This window comes from Pongo pygmaeus, chromosome 19 (assembly GCF_028885625.2).
Source record: "Pongo pygmaeus isolate AG05252 chromosome 19, NHGRI_mPonPyg2-v2.0_pri, whole genome shotgun sequence".
NCBI lineage: Eukaryota > Metazoa > Chordata > Mammalia > Primates > Hominidae > Pongo > Pongo pygmaeus.
In genome coordinates this window covers 21035210-21049806 of record NC_072392.2, presented here as the reverse complement: position 1 = coordinate 21049806, position 14597 = coordinate 21035210, and the positions used below count along the sequence as shown (strand labels likewise).

Genomic DNA, 14597 nt, shown 5'->3' with positions numbered 1-14597 from the left:
GGGTGGCCGCCGGGCAGAGGCGCTCCTCACTTCCCAGATGGGGCAGCCGGGCAGAGGCGCTCCTCACTTCCTCCCAGACGGGGTGGCGGCCAGGCAGAGGCGCTCCTCACCTCCCAGACGGGGCGGCCGGGCAGAGGTGCTCCTCATCTCCCAGACGGGGTGGCCAGGCAGAGGCGCTCCTCACTTCCCATATGGGGTGGCCGCCGGGCAGAGGCGCTCCTCACTTCCCAGATGGGGCAGCCGGGCAGAGGCGCTCCTCACTTCCTCCCAGACGGGGTGGTGGCCAGGCAGAGGCGCTCCTCACCTCCCAGACGGGGCAGCCGGGCAGAGGTGCTCCTCATCTCCCAGACGGGGCAGCCAGGCAGAGGTGCTCCTCACTTCCTCCCAGACGGGGTGGCAGCCGGACAGAGGCACTCCTCACCTCCCAGACGGGGCGACCGGGCAGAGGCGCTCCTCACTTCCCAGACTGGGCAGCCGGGCAGAGGCGCTCCTCACTTCCTCCCAGACGGGGCGGCAGCCAGGTAGAGGCCCTCCTCACCTCCCAGACGGAGCGGCCGGGCAGAGGCGCTCCTCACTTCCCAGACTGGGCAGCCGGGCAGAGGCGCTCCTCACCTCCCAGACAGGGTGGCCAGGCAGAGGCGCTCCTCACTTCCCAGACGGGGTGGCGGTTGGGCAGAGGCGCTCCTCACTTCCCAGATGGGGCAGCCAGGCAGAGGCGCTCCTCACTTCCTCCCAGATGGGGTGGCAGCCAGGCAGAGGCACTCCTCACTTCCCAGATGGGGTGGCCGGGCAGAGGTGCTCCTCACTTCCTCCCAGACAGGGTGGCGGCCGGGCAGAGGCGCTCTTCCCCTCCCAGACGGGGCGGCCGGGCAGAGGTGCTCCTCATCTCCCAGACGGGGCGGCCGGGCAGAGGCGCTCCTCACCTCCCAGATGGGGTGGCCAGGCAGAGGCACTCCTCACTTCCCAGACGGGGTGGCAGCTGGGCAGAGGCGCTCCTCACTTCCCAGATGGGGCAGCCAGGCAGAGGCGCTCCTCACTTTCTCCCAGACGGGGTGGCAGCCAGGCAGAGGCACTCCTCACTTCCCAGACAGGGTGGCCGGGCAGAGGCGCTCCTCACTTCCCAGACGGGGCGGCCAGGCAGAGGTGCTCCTCACTTCCTCCCAGACGGGGTGGCGGCCGGGCAGAGGCGCTCCTCACCTCCCAGACAGGGCGGCCGGGCAGAGGCGCTCCTCATCTCGCAGACGGGGTGGCCGGGCAGAGGTGCTCCTCATCTCCCAGACGGGGCAGCCGGGCAGAGGTGCTCCTCACTTCCTCCCAGACGGGGTGGTGGCCAGGCAGAGGCACTCCTCACCTCCCAGACAGGGCGGCCGGGCGGAGGCGCTCCTCACCTCCCAGACGGGGTGGCCAGGCAGAGGCGCTCCTCACTTCTCATATGGGGTGGCGGCCGGGCAGAGGCTCTCCTCACTTCCCAGATGGGGCAGCCGGGCAGAGGCGCTCCTCACTTCCTCCCAGATGGGGTGGCGGCCAGGCATAGGCGCTCCTCACCTCCCAGACGGGGCAGCCGGGCAGAGGGGCTCCTCATCTCCCGGATGGGGCAGCCGGGCAGAGGTGCTCCTCACTTCCTCCCAGACGGGGTGGCAGCCAGGCAGAGGCACTCCTCACTTCCCAGACAGGGCGGCCGGGGCTCCTCACATCCCAGACGATGGGCAGCCAGGCAGAGACGCTCCTCACTTCCTAGACGGGGTGGCGGCGGGGCAGAGGCTGTAATCTTAGCACTTTAAGAGGCCAAGGCAGGAGGCTGGTAGGTGGAGGTTGTAGCCAGCCGAGATCACGCCACTGCACTCCAGCCTGAGCACTATTGAGCACTGAGTGAGCGAGACTCCGTCTGCAATCCCAGCACCTCGGGAGGCCGAGGCAGGCAGATCACTCGAGGCCAGGAGCTGGAGACCAGCCCGGTCAACACGGCGAAACCCCGTCTCCACCAAAAATACAAAAACCATTCAGGCGTGGCGGCACGCACCTGCAATCCCAGGCACTTGGCAGGCCGAGGCAGGAGAGTCACAGGAGCCCGAGGCAGGGAGGTTGCAGCGAGCCGAGATCACGGCAGTACAGTCCAGCTTCGGCAACAGAGGTAGACCAAAAAAAACCTTTTTTTTTTTTTTGAGACAGAGTCTCGCTCTGTCACCCAGGCTGGAGTGCAGTGGCGTGATCTTGGCTCACCGCAAGCTCCGCCTCCCGGGTTCATGCCATTCTCCTGCCTCAGCCTCCCGAGTAGCTGGGGCTACAGGCCCCCGCCACCACACCCAGCTAATTTTTTTGTATTTTTAGTAGAGACAGGGTTTCACCGTGTTAGCCAGGATGGTTTCAATCTCCTGACCTCGTGATCCGCCCACCTTGGCCTCCCAAAGTGCTGGGATTACAGGTGTGAGCCATCGCTCCCGGCCTCTACAATATGCATCTTAATTTATCACAGTCTACTTTATATAAATACTAGTTGAGGCCGGGTGTGGTGGCTCATGCCTGTAAGCCCAGCAGTTTGGGAGGCCGAGGTGGGCAGATCACGAGGTCAGGAGACCAGTACCATCCTGGGTAACACAGTGAAACCCCGTCGCTACTAAAAATACCAAAAAAATTAGCCGGGCGTGGTGGTGGGCGCCTGTAGTCCCAGCTACTTGAGAGGCTGAGGCAGGAGAATGGAGTGAACCCGGTAGGCGGAGCTTGCAGTGAGCCAAGATCACGCCACTACACTCCTCCAGCCTGGGTGACAGAGCGAGACTCCATCTCCAAAAAAACAGAAACAAAAAACAAAAAACTAGTTGAATTCTATTAAAATATAGAAGCTTTGTTCCCTTAATGTGGCTCCATTTGCTCTTCCCTTTGTGCTGTTGTCTCACATATTATGTCTATGTTGTAATCTCAACAGTGGCGTGTTAAGACGATTGCTTTATACAGTCTTATCTCTTTTTAAGAAGTGAGGAGAAGAAAGGTGAAAAACATGTATAGCGTCTTTTGTGTGTTTGTCTTTTTTTTTTTTTTTTCTGAGACAGTCTCACTCTGCACCCAGGCCTAAGTACAGTGGTACAAACAAGCCTCACTGCAGCCTTGACCCCCTGGGCTCAAGTGATCCTCCTGCCTGAAACTTCTGTATAGTTGGGATTACAAGTGCACACCACCATGCCCAGCTAATTTTTAAATTTTTTGTAGAGAGGTTTTTGCCATGTTGGCCAGGCTGGTTGCCAACTCCTGGGTTCAGGTGAACATCCTGCCTCAGCCTCCCAGAGTGCTGGGATTACAGGTGTGAGCCATCATGCCCAGCCTTAGAGTACTATTTTAGCCTATACATTTATCATTTCTGACACTCTTCATTTATTCTTACAGACTCAAGTTACTGTTTGGTGTCATTTTTTTTTTCTTTTTGTATTTTTTGTGTCTCTTTTTTGTTTGGTGTCATTTTTTTAGTTCTAATATAATTCCATTCCTTTCCTCCTCTTTTGTGTTGTCATATGTATTAATGTTTGTATGTTACAAAGCCCAATAGTACAATTTTATAATTATTTTATACAGTTGTCCTTTAAATCGGCTAAGAGAAAAATACATAATGTACTGTCTTCCATAATTATCTACTTAATTACCAATGCTCTTTATACAAGTTCTCAGAATCTTCATTTATCTGGGAATGTCATTATTTCCCTTTATTTCCTTTCACTTTGGAAAAGTGTTTTTTTAGTAGATACTGAATTCTTGGTTGTTAGGATTTTCTCCAGCCAGTACTTTGACTATGTCATCTTACTGCTTTCTGGCCTCCATTGTTTCTGATGAGAAGTCACCTGTTAATCTTACTAGGTTTCCCTAGTAGGTGATGAGTCATTTTTCTCTTAGTGCTTTTGAGATTTTTCTCTGTCTTTGATTTTCAACAGTTTTAACTGTGATGTGTCTACATGTGTGTCTCTGTGTTTATCCTGCTTGGAGTTTATTGATCTTTTTGGATATATAAATAAATGTTTTTCACCAAATTTGGGGAGTTGTCAACCATCATTTCTTAAAATATTCATTCTGTCCCTTTCTCTTTCTCTTCTCTGAGACTCCCATTAATGGTCTATGCTTGATGATGTCCCACAGCTGCGTCTGTTCATTTTTCCGTATTGTTTTTTCCTTTGAGTTTTTCAGATTGGAAATATCTATTAATCTGTTCTCAGGCTTGCTGATTGTTTTATTCAGTTATTGTACTTTTTAACTCCAGATTTTCTGTTTGGTTCTTTTTTATAATTTCTGTCTTTTTCTTGATATTCTCTATTTGATGAGTCACTGTCTCCTGCCTCAGCCTCCTGCATAGCTGGGACTACAAGCGCCCGCCACCATGCCCAGCTAATTTTTTGTATTTTTAGTAGAGTCGGGGTTTCACCATGTGGGCCAGGCTGGTCTCGAACTCCTGGGCTCACGTGATCCACCCACCTCGGCCTCCTAAAGTGCTGGGATTACAAGCGTGAGTCAGTGTGCCCGGCTGGCTTTCTCTACTTTTAAAAATGGGTGACAGAGCGAGACTCTGTCTCAAAAAAAAAAATTTGTTTTAATAACTGCTTTAAAGTCTTTGTTAAGTCCAACATTTGGCCCCCTCACGACAGTTTCTATTGACTGCTTCGTTTCCCTGTGTATGGGCCATACTTTGTTGCTTTGCATGCCTTGCGGTTTTTTGTCGAAAATCAAACATTTTGTTCAATACAGATAGCAACTTTAGATTTGAACCCTCCCCCTCTCCCAATTGGGGATTGTTCTGTTTTTGTTTTTTTTTTTTCCTTTGAGACAAAGTCTTACTGTGTCGCCCAGGCTGGAGTGCAATGGCATGATCTCAGCTCACTGCAAGCTCCGCCTCCTGAGTTCAAACAATTCTCCGGCCTCAGCCTCCCGACTAGCTGGGATTACAGGCGCACACCACTACGCCTGGTGAATTTTTGTATTTTTAGTAGAGACAGGGTTTCACCACGTTGGCCAGGCTAGTCATGAACTCCTGACCTTAAGTGATCCACCTGCCTCGGCCTCCCAAAGTGCTAGGATTACAGGCATGAGCCACGATGCCTGGTCGGATTGTTCTGTTTGTTCAGTAACTTGCGTGGACGAAATCTGTGGAATATTGTTTTCCTTGCAGTTTTTGAACATTGATTTATCTCCAAAATTGTTTTTGTATTTTTTTCAGTTAAAAAAATTGTAAAGCCCAATTTCCTAGGGGTCACCCCTGTGTCTACAGTTTTTTAGTGGTCAGCCAGTTATTGGTCAAAGGTGGTGCTTTGAGACGGTAAGTTACCATCCTTTGTCCGTAGATCTGTGTGTGGCTTGGGGAATACACTAAAAGTTCAAGCACAGCTGGGCATGGTGGCTCACATCTGTAATCCCAGCGCTTTGGGAGGCCGAAGTGGGCAGATCAGTTGAACTCAGGCATTTGAGATCAGCCTGGGCAACATGGTGAAAGCCTTCTACTAAAAATACAAAAATTAGCTGGTGTTGTGGTGTGGGCCTGTAGTCCCAGCTACTCAGGAGGCTGAGCTGGGAGGATTGCTTGAGCCCTGGAGGTCAAGGCTACAGTGAGCTGTGATCATGCCACTGCACCCAGCCTGGGTGACAGAATGAGACCCTGTCTAAAAAGATAAAAAAAAAAAAAAAGAAAATGTTTCATTTATCTTGACTCCAATCTTTATTATTTCTTTCCTTCTACTAGTTTTGGGCTTAGTTTGCTGTTTTTCTAGTTCCATAAGCATGAAGTTAGCTTATTGATTAGATGTTTCTTTTTCTTTTTTTTTTGAGACGGAGTTTTGCTCTGTCACCAAGGCTGGAGTGCAGTGGCGCCATCTTGGCTCACTGCAACCTCCATCCAGCTCCTGGGTTCAGGCGATACTCCTGCTTCAGCCTCCAGAGCAGCTGGGACTACAGGCTCAAGTCACCACGCCTGGCTATTTTGTATTTTTAGTAGAGACAGGGTTTCATCATGTTGGCCAGGCTGGTCTCAAACTCCTGATCTCAGGTGATCCACTTGCCTCGGCCTCCCAAAATACTGAGATTACAAGTGTGAGCCACCATACCTGGCCTATTTCTTCTTTTTTTTGAGACAGAGTCTTGCTCTGTCGCCCAGGCTGGAGTGCAGTGGCACGGTCTTGGCTCACTACAATCCCCGCCTCCTGGGCTAAAGTGATTCTTCTGCCTCAGCTTCCTGAGCAGCTGAGATTACAGGTGCCCGCCACCACACCTGGCTAATTTTTTTGTATTTTTAGTAGAGACGGGGCTTCACCATGTTGGCCAGGCTGGTCTTGAACCCCCAACCTCAAGTAATCTGCCTGCCATGGCCTCCCAAAGTGTTAGGATTATAGGCGTGGGGCACGGCACCTGGCCTTATTTCTTCTTTTTTAAAGGAGGTGTTTACAGGTATATTTTTCCCTCTTACTACTGCTTTTGTTACATCCCATAAGTTTTAGTATGTTGTGTTTTCATTTTCATTTGTCTCAAGATATTTTCTAATTTGCCTTTATGACTTCCCTGACTCAATGGTTGCTTAAGAGTTGGTATCCTTTGGCTCTGTGTCCCACCCAGATCTCATCTTGAATTGTAATCCCCATGTGTCTGGGGAAGGGCTTGGTGAGGTGAGTGAATGGGGAGGGGCTTGGTGGGAGGTGAGTGAATCATGGGGGTGGATTTCCTCCACGCTGTTCTTGTGATAGTGAGTTCTCACAAGATCCGATGGTTTGAAAGTGTGGTACATCCCCTTCCTGCTCTGCAATGGTAAGACATGCTTGCTTCCCCTTCGCCTTCTGCTATGATTGTAAGTTTTTTGAAACCTCCCCAGCCATCGAGAACCAAATTAAACCTCTTTTCTTCATAAAATGGCCAGTCTCAGGTAGTTTTTTTTTTTTTTTTTTAAGGGACAGAGTCTTGCTCTGTCACCCAGGCTGGAGTGCAGTGGAGCAATCGTGGCTCACTGCAACCTCCACTTCCAGGGTTCAAGCGATTCTCCTGTCTCAGGCTCCTGAGTAGCTGGAATTACAGCTGCGTGCCACCATGCCTGGCTAATTTTTGTATTTTTAGTAGAGACGGGGTTTCACCATGTTGGCCAGCTGGTCTTGAACTTCTGTTCTCAAGCGATCAGCCTGCCTGGGGCTTCCAAAGTGCTGGGATTACAGGCATGAGCCACTGCGCCAGGCCTCAAGTAGTTCTTTACAGTGTGCGAAAACAGAGTAATACAAGAGTGTTTTGTTTAATTTCCACATATTGTGGATTTTCCCATTATTTCCTTTGTTACTGATTTCTAGGTTTTTTTTTTTTCCTTTTTTTTTTTTTAAACAATCTCAAAGGACAGGCATGAACCACTGCGCCCGGCCCTTGATTTCCACTTTTATTCCATTGTGATTGGAAAAGATAATCAGTCACCATGATTACAGTCTTTTAAAATTTATGGGCCAGGCATGGTGGCTCATATCTGTAACCTTAGTGCTTTGAGAGGCTGAGGAAGGAAGACTGCGTGAGGCCAGGAGTTTGAGATTAGCCAGTGCAACATAGTGAGAACCTGTCTCTACAAAAAATACTAAAAATTAGCTGGGTGTAGTGGTATGCACCTTTAGTTCCAGCTTCTTGGGAGTCTGAGGTAAGAGGGATTACTTCAGCCCAGGAGTTTGATGCTGCAATGAGCTAATTGCACCACTGCATTCCAGCCTGAAAAACAGAGCGCGACATTGTCTCTGATTTAAAAAAAGAAATTATTAAGACTTGTTTTGTGGCCTAAGGTGTGGTCTCTTTTGGAGAATGTCCCAGGTGTACTTGAGAAAAATATATGCTCTGCTCTCGGAGACTAGAGTACTCTGTGTGTGTCTGTTAGGTCCAGTTAGTTTATAGCACTGTTCAGTGCCTCCCTTTCCTTATTGATGCTGTATCTGGTTATCCTATCCATTACTGAAGGTGGGATATTGAAGTCTCCAACTATTATTGTACAAATCTCTTTCTCACTTCAGTTGTCAATGTTTGCTTCATGTATTTTGGGGCTTTGATGTTTATAAATCTTAAATTTTCTTGGTTAATTGACCCTTCTATCAATATTTAATATCTTTTTTTTTTTTTTTTTTTTAAATGGAGTCTCGCTCTGTCACCCAGGCTGGAGTGCAGTGGCGCAATCTCGGTTTACTGCAACAACCTCCGCCTCCCAGGTTCAAGCGATTCTCCTGCCTCAGCCTCCCAAGTAGCTGGGACTACAGGTGCCTGCCACCATGCCCAGCTAATTTTTCTATTTTTAGTAGAGAGGGGATTTCACCTTGTTGGTCAGGCTGGTCTCGAACACCTGACCTTGTGATCTGCCCTCCTCAGCCTCCTAAAGTGCTGGGATTACAGGCGTGAGCTACCGCGCCCAGCCCCCCCCCTTTTTTTTTTTTTTCCTTGAGACAGGGTCTCATTCTGTTACCTAGTCTGGAGTGCAGTGGTGCAATCTTGGCTCACTGAAACCTCTGCCTCCTGGGCTCAAGTGATCCTCTCACCTCTGCCCCCCAAGTAGCTGGGACTACAGGTGCAAAGCTACCACACCTAGCTAATTTTTGTATTTTTTGTGGAGACAGGGTTTCACCATTTTTTTCAGGCTGATCTAGAACTCTTGAGCTTAAACGATCCACCCACCTCGGGTCTCCCAAAGTGCTAGGATTACAGGCTTAAGCCACTGTACTTGGCCTTATTTAATGTACTTTTTGTCTTTTATAACAGTTTTCAATTCAAATTCTATTTTGTCTGATAGTCAACTTCGTCCTTCTCTTTTGCTTAGTATTTGCCTGGAATAGCTTTTTCCATCATTTTGCTTTCAAATATTTGTGTCTTTAGATTTTAAAGCGAGTCTCTTTTTCTTTTTTTTTTTTTTCTTTTTGAGATGGAGTCTTACACTTTCACCCAGGCTGGTGTGCAGTGGTACAATCTCAGCTCACTGCAACCTCCGTGTCCCGAGTTCAGGCAATCCTCTCACTTCAGCTGGGACCACAGATGTGCAGCACCATGCCTAGCTAATTTTTTTGTATTTTTGGTTTCACCATGTTGCCCAGGCTGGTCTTGAATTCCTGAGCTTAAGAGATCCGCCTGGGATTAGAGGTGTGAGCCACCTCACATGGCCTAAAGGGAGTCTCTGTTCTGTTTACAGATTATAGTTGGATTATTTCCTTTTAATCTACTTTGCCAGTCTCTGCCTAAGGAGATCTATTTACATTTAAAGTAATTACTGATGAGGAAAGATTTTCACCATTTCACTATTTTTATGTCTTACAGCTTTTTTGTCCCACATTTCTCCCATTACTGCTCTTTTGTGTTTGATTTTTATAGTAACGTGTTTTGATTCCTTTCTCATTTCCTTTTGTGTATATTTTTCCTTGTGGTTACCTGGGGATTACATATAACATCTAAAGTTACTGAATTCATATTAACTTTAGTTGCATACAAAAACTCTACTTCTGTATTGCTCTATCCCCCCTTTATGTTGATATCACAAATTATATCTTTATGATAATTTTAATGCATTTGTCTTTTAAACTCTGTAGAAAGTGAAAAAGTGAAGTTACAGACCAAAATTACAGTACTATTGGATTTTAAATTGCCAGTGCACTTATCTTTTCCGGAGATCTTTATGTCTTCATGTGGCTTTTTACTGTCTAGCTCTTTTCATTTCAACCTGAAGTACTCTCTTTAGCATTTCTTATAGGGGAGCTCTTGTGGTAATGAACTCCCTCAGCTTTTGTTTTTCTGGGGATATCTTTATTTCTTCCTGAGTTTTGAAGTACAGTTTTGTGGAATGTAGACTTCTCAGTTAACTTTTTTTTTTCTTTCAGCACTTTAGGTAATATCCCACTGCCTTCTGGCCTCAAGATTTCTGATGGGAAATTGGCTGATATTCTTATTAAGGATCCCTGTATATTACAAGTTGCTTCTCTCTTGCTGCTTCCAAGATTCTCTCTGTCTTTTGAAAGCTTGATTCTGTAACTCTGTATGGGTCTCATCAGTTTATCTTAGAGTTTTTGGAAGTTGCTTTTTTTCTTTTGAGACAGAGTTTCGCCCTTGGTGCCTAGGCTGGGGCGCAATGGCAGGTTCTCGGCTCACTGCAACCTCCACCTCCCGAGTTCAAGCGATTCCCCTGCCTCTGCCTCCTGAGTAGTTGGGATTACAGGAATGTGCCACCATGCCTGTTAATTTTGTATTTTTAGTAGAGATGGGGTTTCTCCGTGTTGGTCAGGCTGGTCTCAAACTCCCGACCTCAGGTGATCCGCCCACCTCTGCCTCCCAAAGTGCTGGGATTATAAGCGTGAGCCACCACGCCCGGTCCAACCTAATTCTTATCTTAGGTAAAAACAGCAATACTTGAAAATGTCAGACCAGAGAAATCATTGACATGTTTAATGAAAATACTTAGCAAATTAACCCTGATCTTGTAGTTTTTAGGGAAAAAAGTGTTTGACTTTTCCTGTAGTAATAGTTGTAATACTAACAGAGATTTGTGGAAATATACTCCAGGATTTTGGTTTGCTAATGTATAGTATAATATGGAAATCCACATTGGTATTTAAATAAGATGGACTGGAATTTGAATTCTAGTCCCTCACCTTACTAACTCTTTGACATTGGACAAGAAACATGGCCTTTGTGTGCTTTTAATTTTCCTACCCATGATAGGAGGACATACTTCCTCAGATAAGGTTTGTGAAGCACCCACTTCATTGTCTTAGTGAATGTTGAATACTCAGTAGAGGATAGCTATAATTGTTTCCATGTTGGGGAAAAGATGAAATGGTCTGAATACCTATTTTCTTAACGTTTTGTAAAGTTGGACTAAAATTAAATTCATGTAGTTGGAAATATTTATACCTATTAGGGAGAAGTTAAGCTGAGAGTTGCTCTGAACCATGAGAATTATGGTCAATAGTGAAACAACTATTATGGATAATGGTTTTAAAATTATTGAATGTATTGTTTTTGTAGTTTCTTTTTTTTTTTTTTGAGATGGAGTCTCACTCTCGCCCAGGCTGGAGTGCAGTGGCACAATCTCAGCTCACTGCAAGCTCCGCCTCCCGGGTTCACGCCATTCTCCTGCCTCAGCCTCCTGAGTAGCTGGGACTACAGGCGCCTGCTGCCATGCCCAGCTAATTTTTTGTATTTTTAGTAGAGACGGGGTTTCACTGTGTTAGCCAGGATGGTCTCAATCTCCTGACCTTAGGTGATCTGCCTGCCTCAGCCTCCCAAAGTGCTGGGCTTACAGGCGTGAGCCACCACACCCGGCCAGTTTTTTCTCTTTTTAATGTGAAACCAGCATCAGGAATACTTCTAGGGGTGAAGGATAGTTTGTTGTATAAATCAGCTGCATCAATTTCCTCTTAGGACAATTAACAGCTGTAGTTCACATGGGTGCTTAACAAGAGCCTGGTGATCACAGTTCTCCTGTGGGGCTGTCCACTGGAGGGTGGAATACATTAGAGGACATGTCTGTGTAAGTAGCATCAGAGTATGTTGTGCTGGTGATAGATGTTTTGAGAATTCATAATTATTTAAAATTTGTTATTGATTCATTATTTTATATGACTATAAAAATAATTATTTTATAGAGGATTTATAAAAAATATGCTTTTACATTTAAAGGAAATGGAGCCTATATAAAGAAGTTAAATTCTGATCTCAAAGACATTATGTTGAATACATTGAGAAAAAATAACCTAGTTGATATTTTAGTCAATGTCTCTTTAAAGGTTGCATTCTCATTTCTTGTTACAGAAGCATTTTTTAGCCATCCTTTTCTTGAGCAAGTTCCAGTAAAAAAATGTGAGTATCCATTTTTTGTATTTTCACTTAAAGAATGAATGCAAGCTTTAGGAAAAATTAATGATTTTTACTACAAAATTCATCTTTTATTGTGACTCTTAAAATTTCATTGAATTTATTTATTTATTTATTTATTTTTTTGAGACGGAGTTTCGCTCTTGTTGCCCAGGCTGGAGTGCAGTGGCACGATCTCGGCTCACAGCAGCCTCCACCTCCTGGGTTCAAGCCATTCTCCTGCCTCAGCCTCTGGAGTAGCTGGGATTACAGGCATGCGCCACCACGCCCGGCTAATTTTGTATTTTTAGTAGAGATGGGGTTTCTCCATGTTGGTCAGGCTGGTCTCGAACTCTGGACCTCAGGTGATCCGCCCGCCTCAGCCCCCGAAAGTGCTGGGATTACAGGTGAGAGCCACCACACTCAGCCACTTTTTTTTTTTTTAAACGGAGTCTTGCTCTGTCACTCAGGCTGGAGTGCAGTGGTACAACCTCTGCTTCCTGGTTTCAAGTGATTCTCCTGCCTCAGTCTCCCGAGTAGCTGGGATTACAGGTGGGCACCACCACACCTGGCTAATTTTTGTATTTTTAGTAGAGACGAGGTTTCACCATGTTGGTCAGGCTGGTCTCAAACTCCTGACCTCAAGTGATCCTCCCACCTCAGCCTCCCAAAGTATTGGGATTATAGGAGTGAGCCTCTGCGCCCGGCCTGATTTTCTTAGATACCTACGATTGTGTTTATTTAATAACTGTTCTATTTTTCCTTCTGAAACGAAGTTGAAATAATTTTAGTAATTGTTGCATTTTTAGTTTCATCAGCAGATGTGGTAATAAATAGGTAAATGCAGATTTTGGGGGAACACAAAGGTGTAGTAGTTTTGGCAAGTGTTTCTGTTATACAGGTCATGTGACTGCACTACAAAATGATGTAGTTCATTTGTGTTTCTTCCCCTAGCTTGCCCAGTTCCAGTGCCCATGTATTCTGGTTCTGTCTCTGGAAGCTCCTGTGGCAGCTCTCCATCTTGTCGTTTTGCTTCTCCACCAGTAAGTTATAGTTTTATTAAAAATAATTTCAGAGTTAGTGCTATTACATCTGTTCTCAAATGGAGCGTGCACATACACTGTGGATATTCTTTTTATGTATAATGTTTACTAATGCAGCTGAGATTTGGGAGAAAGAACATGATAGTTGTTGGGTCAAATGGACCTGTATTCGGACCTCTGTCCGTATGTTACTGTGTAAGCTCCAGAAAGAAATGTCACCTCTCTGGGCCATTTTCCTCGGAACAGTGAGTATAGCACTATCACCTTTTTATACCCTATGGTGTTTTGGTGATGATACTTGCAAACAAAGAGTACCCATTACAGGTGGATAGGCAATAAATATTTATTTTATCTGAATGCTGTAGACATGAGCTTGGATTTTTTTTGTATGTGGAATTTCTACTGAGGGAGGAGTCACCTCTGAGCCAGATTTCACTGACTTAGATTCTCTTAATCATGATTTCTGGCGCTTTTCTACTCAAACCTCTTCCTTTCCCTGAAGCTCCCAAGCCATTTTCTTCATGGCTGTGTTCCCTCCCATCTCAGTACTTCTTCCTAATCCTGAGGCCTTCTGGTCACTCTAGTCACTTCTTCCTGCTCCACTCTCCTCTTAGGCTTTTGTTTTTTCTTTTTTCTTTTTTGAAATGGAGTCTCGCTCTGTCGCCCAGGCTGGAGTGTAGTGGCGCCATCTTGGCTCACTACAACCTCCGCCTCCTGGGTTTAAGCGATTCTCCCAGCCTCAGCCTCCCAAGTAGCTGGGACTGTAGGCGCACACCACCACACCCAGCTAATTTTTTGTGTCTTTTGTAGAGACGAGGTTTCACTATGTTGGCCAGGCTGGTCTCAAACTCCTGAACTCAAGTGATCTGCCCGCCTTGGCCTCCCAAAGTGTGAGCCATGGCACCCGGCCCCAGACATCAATTTCTTGAATGCCACTGGCGGAAAGGTAGGGGAGCCATAAAAGTGAGACAACTCAGAGATTTAAGTGGATGGGGCTTGCAGCCTCCATGTACCTTATCTGTCATATTAACTAGGACACCTTTTTTTGTATGTCAAGTGAGTGTAATTTACCTACCTTGTAGGGTTCTTCAGGGATAAGTGAGTGTAAGCACTTATTGCATGCAGGGTCTGACACATAGTGTATAACGCAAGAGGTGGCAACTGTTAGGTAAAGCCAGATGCAGATGTAGCCTGTTGCAAACAGACAAGTCTCAAAACTGGCAGCAAACCTTTCTTACACAGCCCCGAAAATTCATACCAAATAGATAAAGCAGATTATGTTAATAAGACTTACGTTATGTTCTCGTGAACTAAAAAAACTAAGAGGCAGACACGCTGGCACCAATCCTAGCCCTGCTGCTTGCCCACTCAGTGACTTTGGGCCGGTCAGTTAGAGAGGTGGGCCATGGTGTCCTCATCTGGACCATAGGCTTGATTAACCTTTGCTTGCAGGGTCCTGGTAGTAAGATGTGGGAAGTGCCTAGCCATGGCAAAGTCTCAATAAATTGTGGCTATTATTATGAACCATATATTTGACACAATGTAATATGAAAAGCAAAGCTTGTGCTAGAGAAAAGAACAACAGGGAAGAATCTAATTTTGGGAGAGCAAACATAAAGGAGCCTGTGGGGTGATAGTGTGACTGAGGGATGAGAGAGGCCAGCAGGGAGGACGTTGAACTGGAAATTTTCTTTGACTGGAGAGAGCATTTTGGGGTTTTTGTTGGTTGAAAGAGGAGAACAAAATAGGAGC

General features: G+C 46.4%; 1 protein-coding gene across 6 annotated transcripts in view; it reads left to right on the top strand.

Annotated features, from left to right (window-relative positions):
- The window catches only part of ULK2 (unc-51 like autophagy activating kinase 2), a 103680-nt gene that overhangs the window by 37451 nt on the left and 51632 nt on the right, over positions 1-14597 (top strand). For 5 of the 6 annotated variants that reach the window (XM_063656426.1, XM_054458472.2, XM_063656425.1 and 2 more), the window contains exons 11-12: positions 11761-11808; positions 12757-12845. In XM_063656426.1, the coding sequence (XP_063512496.1) occupies positions 11761-11808; positions 12757-12845 (137 nt within the window). The remainder of the gene's footprint in view (positions 1-11760; positions 11809-12756; positions 12846-14597) is intronic. The other variant, XM_063656424.1, reaches the window with a different exon arrangement.